At 45.8% G+C, this 15,896-nt stretch overlaps 1 protein-coding gene across 12 annotated transcripts in view; it reads right to left on the bottom strand.

Moving 5' to 3' along the window:
• Nucleotides 1-15,896, bottom strand: part of LOC118513650 (potassium voltage-gated channel protein Shaw-like) — a 60,043-nt gene that overhangs the window by 21,504 nt on the left and 22,643 nt on the right. For 10 of the 12 annotated variants that reach the window (XR_004906499.1, XR_004906498.1, XM_036059728.1 and 7 more), the window contains 5 exons: nt 14,209-14,326; nt 7,164-7,358; nt 6,859-7,077; nt 5,332-5,935; nt 5,013-5,102 (listed from right to left, as the gene is read on the bottom strand). Coding sequence is in view for 10 of the 12 variants with exons in the window: in XM_036059728.1 (XP_035915621.1) it covers nt 5,013-5,102; nt 5,332-5,935; nt 6,859-7,077; nt 7,164-7,358; nt 14,209-14,326 (1,226 nt within the window). In the remaining 2 variants the exon portion in view is untranslated. The remainder of the gene's footprint in view (nt 1-5,012; nt 5,103-5,331; nt 5,936-6,858; nt 7,078-7,163; nt 7,359-14,208; nt 14,327-15,896) is intronic. The other 2 variants (XM_036059734.1, XM_036059735.1) reach the window with 1 other exon arrangement.

The raw sequence follows: 15,896 nt of genomic DNA, 5'->3' as shown, positions 1-15,896 counted from the left end.
TTTATTCTTCTCCCAGCAACGGTAGAAAGCCGTGCCACTACTCGGGCTGGTGAATGTTTCCTGGTGCCGGAAAACGGGCAGGAAAAATGGTGTCGAATATCTTTTTCGCGAACCGTTCCCATTTGTTGCTTCGTACGGTTGTTGGAGGATTGCTTTTTTTTACTCTGCTCAGGAAGATGTAGCTCACCCCGCGGAGAAGTTCCGCTCATGCAGAGGGAAGGTTTTCGACAACCGCACCAACCCACACCACCGCGCAAGCCAAAGCCGTTGAATTCAACGCCGAAGTGAAAGATTCCGTGCTGGTGATAAATGGAATAATCACTACCATTTATCTTCGTTTCTTCGGTGATCTAGGAGAATGGGAAACAGCCATGTACAAGCTGAAACAGGGGATCCCAACTGAATCTTCCAGCACCGGAGTGGCAGGGAAAACTTATCACTGCCATCATGCGTAGGCAGCTTGGTGATGGTGAATTTGCACAAATCACTGCCCGAAAAAAGCGGGCCTCCGGAACAGCCGTTTGGACAGTCGGGCCAGTAAAGTGTGCCTGTGGCGTAGGGTTGTGTAACGAATTAATCATGTTAATCAGTGTTGACCTCTGAGAGTAATCGGGCGACCGCGTTCCACACACCTGCCATCATACAGGTTTTGGGTTTGACTAATTACCGATGTGCATGATTTCGCAGCACAATAAGTTCGCCGCAAGCAAAAGGGGGACAGAAGTTGAGCAAACGGTAGCTTTCATAAATCAAGTTCTTAAGGTTCCGCTTGGAGTTTTTTTGATGAGATGTCAGAAAAAGCGGGGCGCAAGAAAAACTCCGCAACTTTAATTTAATATCAGAACCGGAGTAACGCTTGTCAAAAAGCACAATTCCTTGCACAAAAAAAAGCCCATGTAAAGTTGTCAACCATCTGCCAGTTCATACAACTAATGAGATTTTGATCGAAACTGCTTGTACCCGAAATGGTAGCAAAAAGCTCGTTTTTTACCAGTTCGCCTTGGAAGCACGTGCCGTTCGTCGTACAAGAAACGGTTGCGAATCGGAAAAACTCTTGCCTCCCCTCGGGGGGTTAGCGGAGCGAACGGAAAGCAAAGGGAAAAAAGGCGTGCAAAGTAAACTCTGTTCCCAAATGTGACAATGTCTGGTTGGCGCTCGTTTTGCTGCTCTTTGCATGTCCGCACTGCAGCGTTGCGCTAATCCGACGAAAAGAACACGTGTGGTGATCGCAAGGACCTCGCTCCCCGGGAAGGCCTCCTTAGACCTTCCGGTGCGCCCTTCCGAAGGAAGTACGGGTGATGTATGACAGATGGTAGCATTGTGCCACTGGCTGGTTGGGCTGCTTTAAAAAGAGATTATCGTTGTTGGCTGGTTGGTTGGTGAAAAGTTGCTCCAGAAGGTCACAGAAGCTTTAACCGAAAGCAAGGGTAATAAGAGCTGTTTTAGCTGTCCATTCAATGGTGCCGTATATTCCCAATCAATGTTTAAATATTGATTCAATGCGATTGACCTTGAGGTGTGTCTACCGCTGAGTATGTGGGCAAACATGTCCCCGAAAAAAGAACATTCAGCGTGTGGAAAATTGGAGCTCACCGTAGTGACGTCCGTCGTCTACCGGTACCGTTTATTGTTGTTGGTCGTAAAAGGAAATAAATCCAGACGACAATCCGAAGGCTTGGCCCAACCCAGAACCTCCACCGTCCATTCTCGAGACTCAATCAAACCAAGGCACACGGTAGACACTCGGGCAAACAATGGACGACTCCGAGAGCCGGTTCCTTGTGCGATGTAGCACGTTGGTTATGGGGAAAATTGTATTTACTCTGTGTCTTTTCGCCCCACATCCGAGTGTGTGTGTGTCGTGGTTCACTTGGCTGCTTTTTGCAGCCCTGTTGAAGCCAATGGCTTGCAGTCAAAAGGGCTAACTGAATGGACGAAACGAGCTTTCCTTTTTTTCTCTGGATACACAACCTAAAACCCAGAAAAAAGGGCTAGTCCTGTGTTATTTCTGATCATTTCGCCGTCCAAACACAAAGGCTCTCGGTGTGTGTGTGTTTTATTTTTGTGCCTTCTGTAGAGAATGGGCTTTCTTTCAAGCTGCTCTTTTTGCTCCGTTTTTTCCATTAGTTACGAGAGTTCCAAGTTGAAACATTATTTTTACTCTCGAAAACAATACCAAAGGACAAACACCATTGGCCGGTTGCTTGCATTGTGTGCGATGGGCGAGCTGGAAAGCAGCAGGATTCCTCGGTTTTGTTTGAAGTGATTTTATTTATCACTTCCCAGTGACACGTTTGGCCCTTTGGCAGTGGTCGGTCGCGCGTGAAACGAACCGATGTCACCCTTGTAACGACTGCTCGCTGCCATCCGCAGCCGTGCGGTCCCGGCCGTGGAAGGAAACGACACGGAGTCAACTGTCATGTTAATTATTTCTACCCTTAGCACATGGCCACCGGGCGTCACGTTCTTTGGCGCGGAATGTTTTGCAAGTTCAATCGTAGCCTCCGGCTGGATCGGAAGGACAATAATGGTGTGCTTTTGTGAAGTTCAACTCGGAGCAATTCACGGACCAGTGGGCTTATGTCGGTGGCGCGTTTCGTGTGTCCCGGTTTGGATGGGAGCACAGCCACAGTCGTTTTCTAGTTCTAGTTTCGCATTACGAAATTGGAGCGTTAACTGTATCTGAGAGTGCGCTGCTGGTGTGGGTGAAAAGTTTTGGAGCAATTATCGAGGTTATAGTAGACCGAGGTTGCTTCGGTCTTCTGCTGGGTCTTCTGTCTGGTCCAAAACGCACCGAGGGATTGATCTCTGGTGGATTAACTCTGGTGGAAAGGTCCGTTTTTCGGGTAGTCGAAGGCATAATAACATTTGGCAGCTTACAAAACGGAGTTAGAAGTGATGTCGGTGATACAGCTGATGTATCAGGGTAGCCTTAAATGAATTTATTGACACATAACACCGAACATCAGATACGACAATTAGGTGGCTGGTTTGTGGGTAATCGCAGCTTAAGCGAGGGGAGTTGCGTTAATGTGTGGTCATGATGTTGAATTATATTGTGTGGAACATGACAGGTGGGAAGGACCTGACAGCTGTTTGGTGGAGATTTATTTTACTAAAGCTTTCAAGAAAGATAGGCCCAAGCCAGATCTTTTGATACGTTGGTGGTAAAGACATCAGTGGTATTCGAGGTGCTGGATATCAATAATTCTTCCTGAAACTTAAACATATTTTACTTTGAGAACTTATATCTCAACAATCTTATATTTATCTAAGACGTGTAAGAAAATCGATTAAAATCCAAAACTGATGAAGATTTTTTGGTACGGGTACGGGCATTCTATCTGGATGGGAACTGAACCCCGATCCTGCCATGTGAAGACAGTCTTCGCTGTTGCCTCTAAGCTCATGTTACCAAAACTAATGAGGTCCTGATAGTTGCTCAAAGCCAAAATGTTAAAAAGATCTTGGACAAGTGCATTTTTTCTAAATGCTTCGAATAAGTTATTCTTCTAATGTTTCACGCAATAATGCTTCTAAAGACAGTTGAAGCATTCTAAGTATATATTCCTCAAGCTGACTTTGATTACTCTTATTAGACAAGGCTCACAACATATCAATATTTTGTGAGCTCTCTTATGCACGTCATGCATTAGCACCGCCTAACTTTAATGGATTGAATATCGACCAGACGATTGCAAATAGTAAAAACAAACCCGCAGGCAAGAATCAGGTGCGCCACTTAACATCTCAAGCCTTATAAAAGCACTTTGCTATTCAATGTACGGCTGCCAATCAGCCACAAGCCGCCGTCGATTATCCGCTCAAATTATAATTTCTTGCGTTCGGTAAGCTCTTTTTCCAATATTTCCTCAAACAAATCAAGCTTTTGAAACGAATGCAGGCATAAAATGGAAATGATCAACGATGAAAATGGACGAACGGAAGCACAAACAAGCACAAGCACCGATTGAATGGATAATCGAGAAAATAAAGGAGTGTAAATATTAACTTGATTTAAGCGTCTGGTGGTATCACAAGGAGAAAAAGCTCCTCGATTGTGAGTGGAACAAACGCGCGAACGATAGCGAGGCAACTTAATTGGCAGGGGGGCATAAAAGCTGGCCATGGGAAAAGCGATGAAAACGTAACTCAAATGAAGCAGGGCTCGCGTTTTTTTTCTTGCTTTGCGTCAGGGGAAAATATTTCTACCGGAAAAAAGGAGCTTCTTCGTTCTTATCGGAGTCGATATCGATAGCATGAAGGTAGTTAATAAAGCGCGTGAAAAACGGTGTTTTTTTCTGTTTTTTCCGCAAGCAGCAAGAAAAGACACGTGGGAAAAACCATAAAGAAACAGCAGCACAACAAAACGAATCCTCGGTGGAAGGCTTTTTTGGGGCGATGTGATCGTGACGTGGTGCGTGGGCTGTTGTCTTTTATGTTGTGTGAATTATGTTTGGCAGAAAGTAAAAAAGGGGTGTTGAAATCGACGCATTTTCGGGAAAAAATATTAGCCCAGAAAACCGGAAACCGACACGGAGGTGTTGTTGGTGTGTGAAAATGAGTGATGTGTGGATGGCGGCACGATCGTGCTCGCTCGCTAAAGCAGCTGGCAGGGCTTACGGTCACAAAAATGGCGCACTGGTGAAAGTTTATGAAAAATGGCACTTTAACGTGCCGGGGAAATGGGTGGGTCGCTAATTTCATATCGCTTTTCCCACCCCCCATTTTTGTGACCGGCGAAGCTGTTGAGGTGTTTTTTTTAAATGTATTCTCATTCCGCCCGGGTGAGAATCGCGTGAGTAGCGTGTGTTACAACACATCAATACCGTAACGACCGTTACGGTAGGATCTGGCAGACCTATTAGCGGTTGTAGAAGATGTGAGCATCGTGGCGTTTCTGCTTCTGCTCGGAACGCCTGTTGTTAGGGCGCCTGTTGCGTGTGTGTGCAGAGCGTAGACCACAAAGAAACCGAAAGTCCGAATGGGTGTTCGGAACAGATCGCACTTACCAATTTTCGGTCCCAGATCCTTCGTCTTCACCTGGTTCATGCGGCGTGCCATCGGGCCGGAACCGGGCATACCGATGCCACCGCCTTGACCTACCGTGGACCAATGTGAGATGGAGCCCGGGTTCGAGGTTGATAAGCAGGTGATAAGGCGAGAACAGCAGTAGCGAGCAAGCGGTGAGCACGTCATGAAATGAACACATTGATCGGGCGTGAGTGAGAGAAGCGAAACGGGAGAACAAGAGAGAACGGGAGAGAGAGAGAGAAAGAACGAGAATTTTCAAAACCACAGCATCTCACACACAGAGCGAAGTGGACTAACCTGCAGTACGTGGTTGTCGTGGTTGTTCCACAGGTAGTACTCGTCGTCGCTTCTTGGGCAACTTTGCCCTCGCCTGCGTATGCGAATAGTACATCGCAAAGTTACTCACAATAACCGGAACCGGCAGTGCTATCGTTAGTACACCGGCCAACGCACACAGCGCACCGACAAACATGCCGATGTACGTTTTCGGTGCCATATCACCGTACCCGACCGTGGTCATCGTCACCAGTGCCCACCACAGTCCGAGCGGGATGCTGTTGAAGTCGTTGTGCGGGTTCGCCTGGATCCGTTCGGCGTAGTACACCAAGCTGGCGAATATCACGATACCGAGCACGAGGAAAAACACCAGCAGCGTTAACTCCTTGGCCGAGGCACGAAACGTCTGGATCAGTATCTTCAGGCCGGACGAGTGGCGCGTCAGCTTGAACAGCCGCATGATGCGGATGATGGAGAAGAACTCGAGGATGTCCGCATTCTCCAGGTGCGATGCGAACCGTTGCAGCACCAGATCCACGTAGAAGCTAAGCGTCGCGATGTAGTCGATGATATTTACAGATGACGTGACAAACTCGCACTTGTTGGGCGAGGAGATAAAGCGTATCTGTTGGGGTGTGGGAGAGATAGACGGAAGAAGGAGCACAGACAATGAATTCTCTTTAACTCTTCATGCTGCAAGCATGCTAAGAGGACATTGGAGGCGAGTTTAAGTCATGCTGAGCATTTTATTCCTTTTCACCACCACCAATTTATGGTCGGCGGTCGTGGTCGCCATCGTCGTGTCAGCCACCCAGCAAGGGGTCTCAGACGACTGGTAGTAGGACTCCCGCAGTTTTCATTGCAGTGTGGCCACAATCATGGTATCACGTTACACGCAGATTCTCGGATGCACTCATTTACCATTATCCCGGGATCCCGTACGGTAAGCTGCCGAGAAAAAATGTCATCCAACGACCATTGTCAACAAGTGACAAGTTGTAACAGTGTGTCATTGTTTCTTCCAGCACCACCACCACCACCAACTTGGAGCCTCCAAAGAGCTCCAAGGAGCGTATAAAATTACATTATCTTTTGTCTAACGTTCACTGTTTTCCGCCGAGGACTCCGGGACGCGGTGAGTAATGTCCAACATTCCCTGGACTGGATCAACCGGCTGGAATCTCTGTTTATTGCCTTCATTTATCGTCTCTGGTGCCTGTGTTGGCTTTGTGGTGGGTGGGAAGTTATTTCTGTGTTTCTTTTTTCCCTCTTCCCGAAACATACTTCAGTTCAATTTCGCTGGAATGTTATTCTTCGAGATGTGGCGCTCGTGTGCATTTCACCGACCGTTCGCCGTGAGCGTGGGCAAAATGGATTATGTTTGTCAACGGTGGTGTGCAGCTGGGTGGTAAGCAAATCGGGCCACGCGTTAATCGTGCCCGCAAAAACTTTGCCGCATCATTTATTGGACAAATATTGACGGTTTCGGGAAGGGACAAAACTTCGTCCCCTAGACACCTCAAACCAGCAACCTCAATATATACTTACCAAAATTTCGAACGTAAACCACGCATTGCAGACACATTCGATGTAGAAGAACGCGACGTGAGCGTTCGTTTGCGTTTTGTCCAGCACCCAGGCCGTGCTGCCGTTTGCCGTCTTGACCGTGATGTTCCGTATGACCGGCACCCGCATGTCCGGGTGCGTTTTCAGGCAGAAGGACAGGATGGAGACGCAGATGAAGAACACCGATATCACACCGATTATCTGCAGAGGGCGAAAAAGCATAAAAAAAAGGTTCTACCTTAGTCGCGTGGCCAACCAGCGATAATCACACTCCCGGCCGTACATACCTTGGCAGCGTTGGAGCTGTACGGTTCGTCGAACAGCGACCAAATTTGCGGTTTCGTGTGCTGCCACCAGGAAACCGTACCCTTTAGATAATCGTCCTCGTAACCGAATTTCCTAGCTAGTTCCTCCTCCGTCGGTTTCTCCGTGTCGAGATCGAGCCGCTCCAGCACGGCAAGCGTTTCCTGCGTATCACGATGCTGCGGTGGGCAGATAGGGGGAACGACAGAAACATAGGGGGAAAACAGACACATAATGTAGAACGAGATGTGGAAGGATGCTCGTAGGAAGTAGAATGGAATTAATTATGCATCGATATTGGGTAAACAGACTTATAGTTCGGCTGCGGAGAGATCTAGCCCAATAGGCGCACACCGGTCAATCGATAAGCGATGTTGTTTTTCTATTCACATCTATGGACTTGGCTGTTGGGGCCGAAATATCTCGACAGAACTAAGGTGGCGTTGGTGCTGTTGCGCAACGAAACTTCCGATTCGATTAGGTGACTCTCGTGTGGGATAAGTTCTTGTGAGTTGTTTTTCGGATCGTCTAGGCGGAAAGATGTTATCAGGTTTTTTGCTATTAAACTTGGTTGACATTTGTTAGGTCAGGGCTGTCGAAGAGGATTTCTTAGGGTATTGACTGTGTTTGTTAGCGCCTGAGGGTATGCAATACATATTTTATAAAGTTAACTGCTACTTATATCGTTGCGAGAAGTTGTTCGTATAATCTAAATCAGTTTGACAGATTCGTCACAAAAAATCGCAACACTCGGCCATCCACAAATCCCACAACTAACCAGAACAATCAACTAGTCCCACATAGATGAACTCACCAGCTCTGGTCCTGGTTGTTGAGGTGAGTTTATTGGGACACACTATCCCAGAAACCGCCCGTCGGTGGCTAGGTCCATAAATTCTACCCCGACAGCACCGTGAAGGGTCCCTCGGGAAACCCTCCGGGGGTCTGCAGAATATTACACGGCTCAATAAATCATTACCATAAAATGAATGCCGGAAAGCCACACCGGTCGTGGTGGGCACGTCCCGGCACGCCAGACCAGAACGCACTGTGGTCTATGAAACGATTATGTGAAATGTGTGATGACGTTGTCCACACGGTTAGAGCAGGAAGCGAGCAAGAGGAAGAGCCGAATGATTTAGAAATGGGATAAAAAATGGTAATAATAACGAAAAGGGATAAGCAGCTGACGGGCTTCCCAGGGATGGAAGCAGGAGACCACAGGGAGAGAGGCCTGTGACCGAGAGTCGCACCGAGTCGTGCCCAGCTCGGGCAGGCCCCATATGCGGAGGTCGCTATTTGCGTAAATAATAAACGAGAAATGATGACGACATTGCCGGCTCATCCGAGACCGTACGTGGGCCACGTGCCACGCTGAAGCCGTGGAGACCCTCCCGTCGAGAGGAAAACACCATTATCTTTGGCAAACATTTTTCGGCTTCGAGTGCACTGGACTTGGCGCCACCACAACGGTGACGGAACGTGCCCATGGACGAAGCTATTCAGTCGCATCACGAATGATTTGATGCCCGTGATGCGGCAGTCGAGCTCGCATCAAAACTCAGGCCGACGCTTGCACTGCACTCCTTCTGCTGGCCACAGGATGGGATTATACATTTTTAAAAGCCAAGTCCTGAGTGTCGGTCACTGACGTTACTTGTGTGTGTTGTCGTCAATGTCGGCCGGGAAAGCTATTCCTGCTGGCGCCTGCCTCGGGGACCAGTCGCAGACGGTAAACAGTTTCACTAATGGAAGATAATCAGTCGTATCGAGACGAGACGGCAAGTTCGCACTCGAAGCGCTCGAGGTGAAACATTACCGTTGACGATACAGCGACAGCCTGTATGATCGAATCCATTCCAGCCATTTACCCCGGCAAACGACTTGCAGGCTTCACTTCATGAGGCGTCATATTCTTCTTCGTTCCAGCAGTACGACAACCGTCGTGTTGATGCTGTCTTTGTATATTTGAAGGCCCATCTCCATCTCATAACCTCACTAATTCATATCACTTTCCGGTACACATGCTCGAGGTTATGGACAAGAAACTAGCGACGCTGTACGCGTGTGCTGTTAAATGTAAATATTTTGCCTTAAAATTTAGACTTCTCCAATTCCATCGCATCGGTTCGAGTCGAAACCGCGAATGACACCAAACTTGGCACGGTTGGTTGGTTGGTGAGTGATGAGTCGGTGTGTGAGCGTGCGGTTTCATCGGCATGCCACAACGCTTTTCCGATCCACGATGATGGATTACCTATCGGCTGTGTGACAGATTAGCGGATGCTGAACGTCGGATGAGAAGCAGCGAAAGGGGAGGTGACAGGATGTTTGCGCAAACAGGGTATGTTTGTCTGTGTGATGTTTAGTTCTAGAAATGGAGGGTTTGGAGTTCATTGGGCTAGTGATGTGTATGTGATACGGATACGGCTGAAGGCCTACAAATTGATAGTGGATGAGTTAGGCAAACTTTGGTGGGTGAGCAAATCGTTTACTTAGCTCATTTTCACCACAAAGTTTGCTTCGGGAGCGCCTAAATGTAGGCAATTTTCTGTCACACTTTGTTCTGCATTCTGTTCTGTGAGACAAGTTTTTTGGTCTCGTGTCCTCTTAACATATGTGAACGAGGAAGTTACATTATCAATACTCAATTTTCCCGATATTCTAACTCTATCAATAAAAAAGAGAACAATTTCCACTCGAATGAGCAGACGTGCACCATGTTCCAATATCATACGACCATCCGCAATCAAAACCCCGGAATGATACATAGTTTTCTCAAAAAACAGCTGGACACTTTTCAAATCTTTACTCCGAAAGCTTTTTCTTATGACCCATATGGCAACAACACACACACACATACACACATCCACACACAATACAATAGACATAAACATCTTGCAAACGTTACGCTTGGAAACCGACTGTGAATGAATGGTGGCCCCTCGCAGGCATGGAAAACTTTCCAGAAAATTGAAAATACTTTTCTTGCAGACATTCCCGGAGCGTCTATTCTTTTGGTACCTCTGCCGGAGCGAAGAAGCTGTGAGCACGATAATCGGAAGCACCTTTAAGCGCTTGCGGGCGTTTGCTAGTTTGCTCGGGCGGGTTGCTTTGGCTGCCGGCGGGCACATTGGCAGCATTAACATTCACGCAAGCATAAATTCTTGAGCGAAAAAGTTTTGATTCGTTTGTTTGAATTCGCTTAGAAAAAGGGAATGAGATGAAGGTAGGTTTTGCCGCGTGTTTTTTTTTTGCTGTTGCTGCGAGGGAGCAAGTTGTGCTGTTTGAAAGTTGGCAATAGACAAAGGATTACGATGGCTGGGAGGTTGAAAACGACGAAATGGAGCCCATTTGCCGAAGAAGTCGAATCATATTTGAGCAGCAAACTTTGCACGCTAGATTATTGCTCTGCGGTGCTTGGTGAGTGGTATCGTGCATTATACACACTTTAATCATTTACTTATCGACCCCGAGGGAATCTGGCGTTGGCCGGGTAGTTTGAGCTGGGTGTAGATTTATTTCCAAGAAGCTACAGTCACGTACGGTGCACGTGTAGTGTTGATACACTTTGCATATTAAAACTGAGCACAAATGAAAGCTGGCTGCCTTTTGAAGGTTATCTTACTAAAAGCACTGGACGTTGTGCTGGTAGCAACGGCTAGGTGGGGATAATTAAAGGAGCTGTGTGGTATAAATTGCATAGATTTTGGATGATTTACATAAAACCTGAATGAGCATAGTTTCTAGAGTTTTTTTAGCTCATAATGCAACTTTTTTAATAATCTTTATATTAGTTCGTCATGCATTTTAAACTTTGATTGAAATCATCTGATATTTAAACGCATGATAAATATAAATTTGAATGTAATATTTTTATTAAAAAATGCATTTTCGACTGTACACAAATATGCTCATAAAATGTTAAAAAGCGAGTTTAATAATATCTGTTTATGGCCGGTTTTGTGATCCTATGAAAAACAAATTTTCAACCATGATTGTACGGCTCAAGAGATAAATCAAGTTTAATTTTGTAAATTGCATACTGTTTGGCGATTGCATATTGAATTTTAAATAAAAAATTGATATGAATATTCAAGGTTATTTGACCAAGAATAACATGAAAAATATACAATAATCAAACGAAGTGCTACTGAATGTTAAAAAATAGGAGAAGGAGATGAATGTGTCATTACTAACCTTACTCCAGCAGCGATTGCATAACTCACATTTCATAAAAAAAGATCAAACATTTGTAGCTGTAAAATGCATTGAAATGGAAAGAGTCATTTGTCACACTCGAAAGTGCTTAAGCAATGAAAATTTAAATTAAACAAAAAATCTTTTAAAGAAACCATCAAATTCAATTCGCTGACCGTAGGGCGCCGTAAAGTATGCAATACTCTGACAATCCCATTTTTTCCTAGTTTATGTTAATTTTTCTTATTTTTAACTCTTTAAGCTAAAACAATGCAAAATGAAATCGAAATAAATGTTTGAATACTTTCCACAGTTAAAAAAAAAATCAACAAACAAAACATTGCTGTGAATATTGCTTTAACAGCATCGTCTGAATATCGATTTGCGGGTATGATAAATTGTTCCGCGACAAACCTCGTCGTACATCGAAATTGTTTGCCAGGGTGACACACAAAATCACGCCTTTATCCTCTTATTTGCATTGAGAGCGATATCGTATCGTGCGTTTGTGTACGTATGTGTTTCTTGAAACAGCTTCACGACAGAGGCAACACTTTACGGTAGAACTGACGCGTCGTCTGAGCATCCAAGCTATTGCGCAAAGTTCTATCCCGGGAAACCGCGTTACTTCGCATCGCTCGGGTTTCTCCTGTACAAATGTAAATCTTGCGCCAGATCGCTTGACTTAGTTTGAGAAAACACCAGCATTTTGCTGAAGCGAGTATTGGGCTCGAACACACAGCCATCCACTTTGATGTAATCGACAAGGCTTATCTTGCAACGCAAATTTTCCCACACGCCGACCAAGGCGCCTATTCACGGCCAATGTTATCCAATCGTCATCCAAATATTGCGATGATGGTGGATGACGACACAGTGCCGTTCGATTCGGGGCGGCAAAGTTAATGTTAACAAATCACGTTCGCGTAACAAGTTCTCGCTCATCAATCTTTCGTCGCTGCAGACGGTGTGCGTGTGCGTGTGGGTTTCTTCACACGTTCGGAAGAGTGGGTTGGTTGGCCCTTTTTTCCATAAATGAGCTTCCGTTTTGTGGAAAAAATGGAAACATTCCCAGTGTGGCAGGTGTGAATAAATCAAATTAGGGGTTGTTTTTTATTCGTCGATCGTTGGTGCGTTTAGCACCGATTGATAGCACCAACCGGGCTCGTCAGCAGGGCCAAACAAAGTGATGCCGCATGTTTTGTGCGATGGAAAAGCAGCTTTCATGCTGCGATTCTACAACACCTCCCGAGCTCGCTTTAGAAGATAGACGCTAAACACGGTGATTCACTTTAACTTTGTGTTCGTCGAATATCGTTCAGCGGGTGGCAGTGAGCGTGATGAGAGCAGCTGAATAAATAAAAGAATTGAGGTTTCGTAGAAGATTCAAGAGTTCGGCATTGAAGTATGGGACGTATATCGGACTTAGGTTTTCCCAAGCCAGTCCGACGCAAGGTATTAGTCTCGATCGATCGATTGCATTGAATGGGTGAAACAGTTACGAATGAGAAAGTTACAATGAAGTGGCTCACGTTGGTGCTGATGATCTATGTGATGATCCTGCTGGTGATGGTGCGCAGTTATGAGCTATTTCGTCGCCGGCACTCTCTAAATCACACGTTGCTGTACGAGTGGCCTCTGCTATCACTTGAGACAAGAATGTAAATTGGTGGCCCAAGTACCGAGCCAACGGTGGAGTTAATTCGTACAACAATAAGACTGAGAACGGAAGTTGGATGAGCATATCGTGGCTATAAACTATGGAGCCAGTGGAAGTGCATTAGTGAAAAGTTATAGCATAAAAGTGAAATAAATATACCATCAATACGATAAAGCGAATCCGGCCTGATTTTTCATTTTCGATCCAACAATCATCACAGTTCGTGCGTGCTTAATCCATTGCGTACACGGGGCCCGTTGATAAATATACGGCCAATGTTGCAATTTCCTCGCATGTGCACTGGCCGGGAACACACGTTTGAAAAGATTTATGTTTTTCAATTACAATTATAATTACATCCATGCACGCCCAATTTCGTTATCGCATACCGGTCCCGGTCCGGTTATTTGTCCGTTAAAATTGCGCTTCACTCCATCCGGGACATTGGGGTCGCCGATAATTTCGCATCGATCGTTAAGTAAAAAGCGATTTGTTGCCTCGGAGACACACTGTGTAGCGAACAAGCCCGGTCGACACGGTGAAATTCGACACAGATATATCGAATAATCTTGAGCCGTGTCCTTGAGACCGAACCAGGCCACACAATGTTTACCCGAGGCCGAGGCTTTTGTCGAAGCAATGTCAAACCGAGGCGTGTCATTCCGATGGTTGCCAGTTTTCCGGTGGGAGGTAATTTCTGGACGAGGCTGGAGAAGTGTGGGGCGGTAATGTCAATTTGGACCATCCGAAAAAGGCGAAATGATTTGCGGGTTGATGATGGACGATGTCGAACGGTCACAAAGTAGCTTCGGGCAGCGTTGACGAAACCACCGTGAGTGGCCAACAGCATCGAGCGGTGATGTTTGTCCTGCTGTGAGGCCCTATCAATCAGGACCTGGAATTAGGATCCATTCATCATGCCGCATGCTGACCATGAAATGGTGCCCCGTGAGATGGAGGAACGCAACTGGGGAAACGGGCCGGGGGAACGCGGTGATGCTGGCCGGCCACTTTACAAATCAATCAAATCTAACGATCCCAACAAGACGGGACCGGGTTGTCGTTAGATGTCATCTCGGGCACGTCAATACTGTTGGTGGTTGTCGCTGTTTGTCTGTTTTTTGTTTCATTTTGTGAGCGATTCCTAGCAAAAAAGAGGTTCGACTTACCTGTGTATAGGTCATCCAGCAGCACGGTTCAACCTGGTTAGAATCCAGGCCCCAAAATTCTAGCTCTTCCTCGAACAGCGGACCGCAGACATCGGTTGGATAGTGCAGTTTACCGGTGCTTTTGAAGAGATGAATGAGAAACATAATGGAGAAGTAACACAATAAATGATAGGCATTCTTTTCACCTCGAATAGATAGACACAGATAATAGATGAAATATTGTCTTTTATTGCAATTTAATGAAGGTTTTGTTATTGTAAGAAAACATCAAATTTAAAGGCAAAATTCGCGAAACCGGTTCCTATCGGCAAGTTTTGTGCTAAAGATTGCATACCATTAGGCGTTATATTTTTCTGCATGCATATGGAAACGGTTTTGTTTTTTTTTTTGAATCTTTTCAGCTATCAAGAATTCATATTCACAATTTTCATTTGAAGAACACAATTTCACCTTCGTATTCCTTGACTGCGATCAAGAATTTCCCGTCTAAAGAACATTTAAACGCAACATGTTCCGAGCTCCATGCATGTTTTGCAGCCATTTTTTTTTCTGCTCCCTTCTGCCACACTTAATTTGCTACTCGCCGGTTCATTTCACCGATGAAATTTTTATCTGCACCAACGTCTGCACACGCATCGGCGCCACGATACGTGGGGCAAACCAAACCGCGATGAAAAATTCAGGCCGAAAATTCATTACGTGGAAGTAACCGCAGCACCCTCAGTAGAGTTCGCGAACTGTGACTTTTGATAATTTATGGTAGTACATAAATGGACTGCGGTGGTTTTTCTGTCGGTCGGTTCGGTTCGGTCGGTTGGCGTTTTCCAGCCAGCTCTCCCGGAACTCTGGCGAATGTCTGGGTAGTGCTTTGTTTTTATTAATCGCGTGAATATGATTTTCGGTGAAAGTTGGCGTCCGTTGCCAGTCATACGCCATGTTGCATTTGGTGTGTGTTTGACTGTATTGTGGCAGCACTCCGAACGAAAACAGGTGTCAATTATGGCACGAATGCAAGTGTATCTTTATGCCACAAAAAACTAGAAATGCAAATCAACTCGCCGGGAAATGGAATTATAAATTTAGGCAAGCTCAATTGCACTTCAGCTTGCAACTCCGCTTAGCCATGGTCTCTGACCGGCCAACTCGAGACATGATGGAGTGGATCAGACTCCAAAAAGTTCTCCGCACACCACCACCGCAAAAAATAAGCAATGAGCACTGAGCATACTAAATTTTCTTACACCTGTCCCTTTTTGCGGCTAGCTGTTTCCTGTTCCTCGGTCGGTTTTGTGTGAGAGAATCGTACCCCTGTATTTATGGACTCGTAAATTACCAGCTGCAAATTTATTTTCCGGAGTACCCAAGCCGGTGCCGAAAAATTATGAGTGTCTGGGTGTTGTTGGGGTGTTGGTCTTATCTTGGTGTTTAAAATTTTGCCGGTTGCTCTGCAGCACAGCGCCCAAAACACATTGGGACAGTACACTATGATTAAAAGGAAAAAGTTGAAAGTGCTTGCGTATCATTGGCGTGTTTAAAACTCCCGTCTCATTACTTGCGCTTGCCTTTAATCTTGTAAATTATTCACATCATCAATTTACTTCGTCCCAAGGTTTTTCGGTTCCTGCTTGGGGCAATAAATTAGAGCTCCCGGTTTGGGAGATACATTCTCTCTCGCTTTGTCTGCACGA

This window comes from Anopheles stephensi, chromosome 3, assembly GCF_013141755.1.
Source record: "Anopheles stephensi strain Indian chromosome 3, UCI_ANSTEP_V1.0, whole genome shotgun sequence".
NCBI lineage: Eukaryota > Metazoa > Arthropoda > Insecta > Diptera > Culicidae > Anopheles > Anopheles stephensi.
This window is presented reverse-complemented; position numbering and strand designations above follow the sequence as displayed.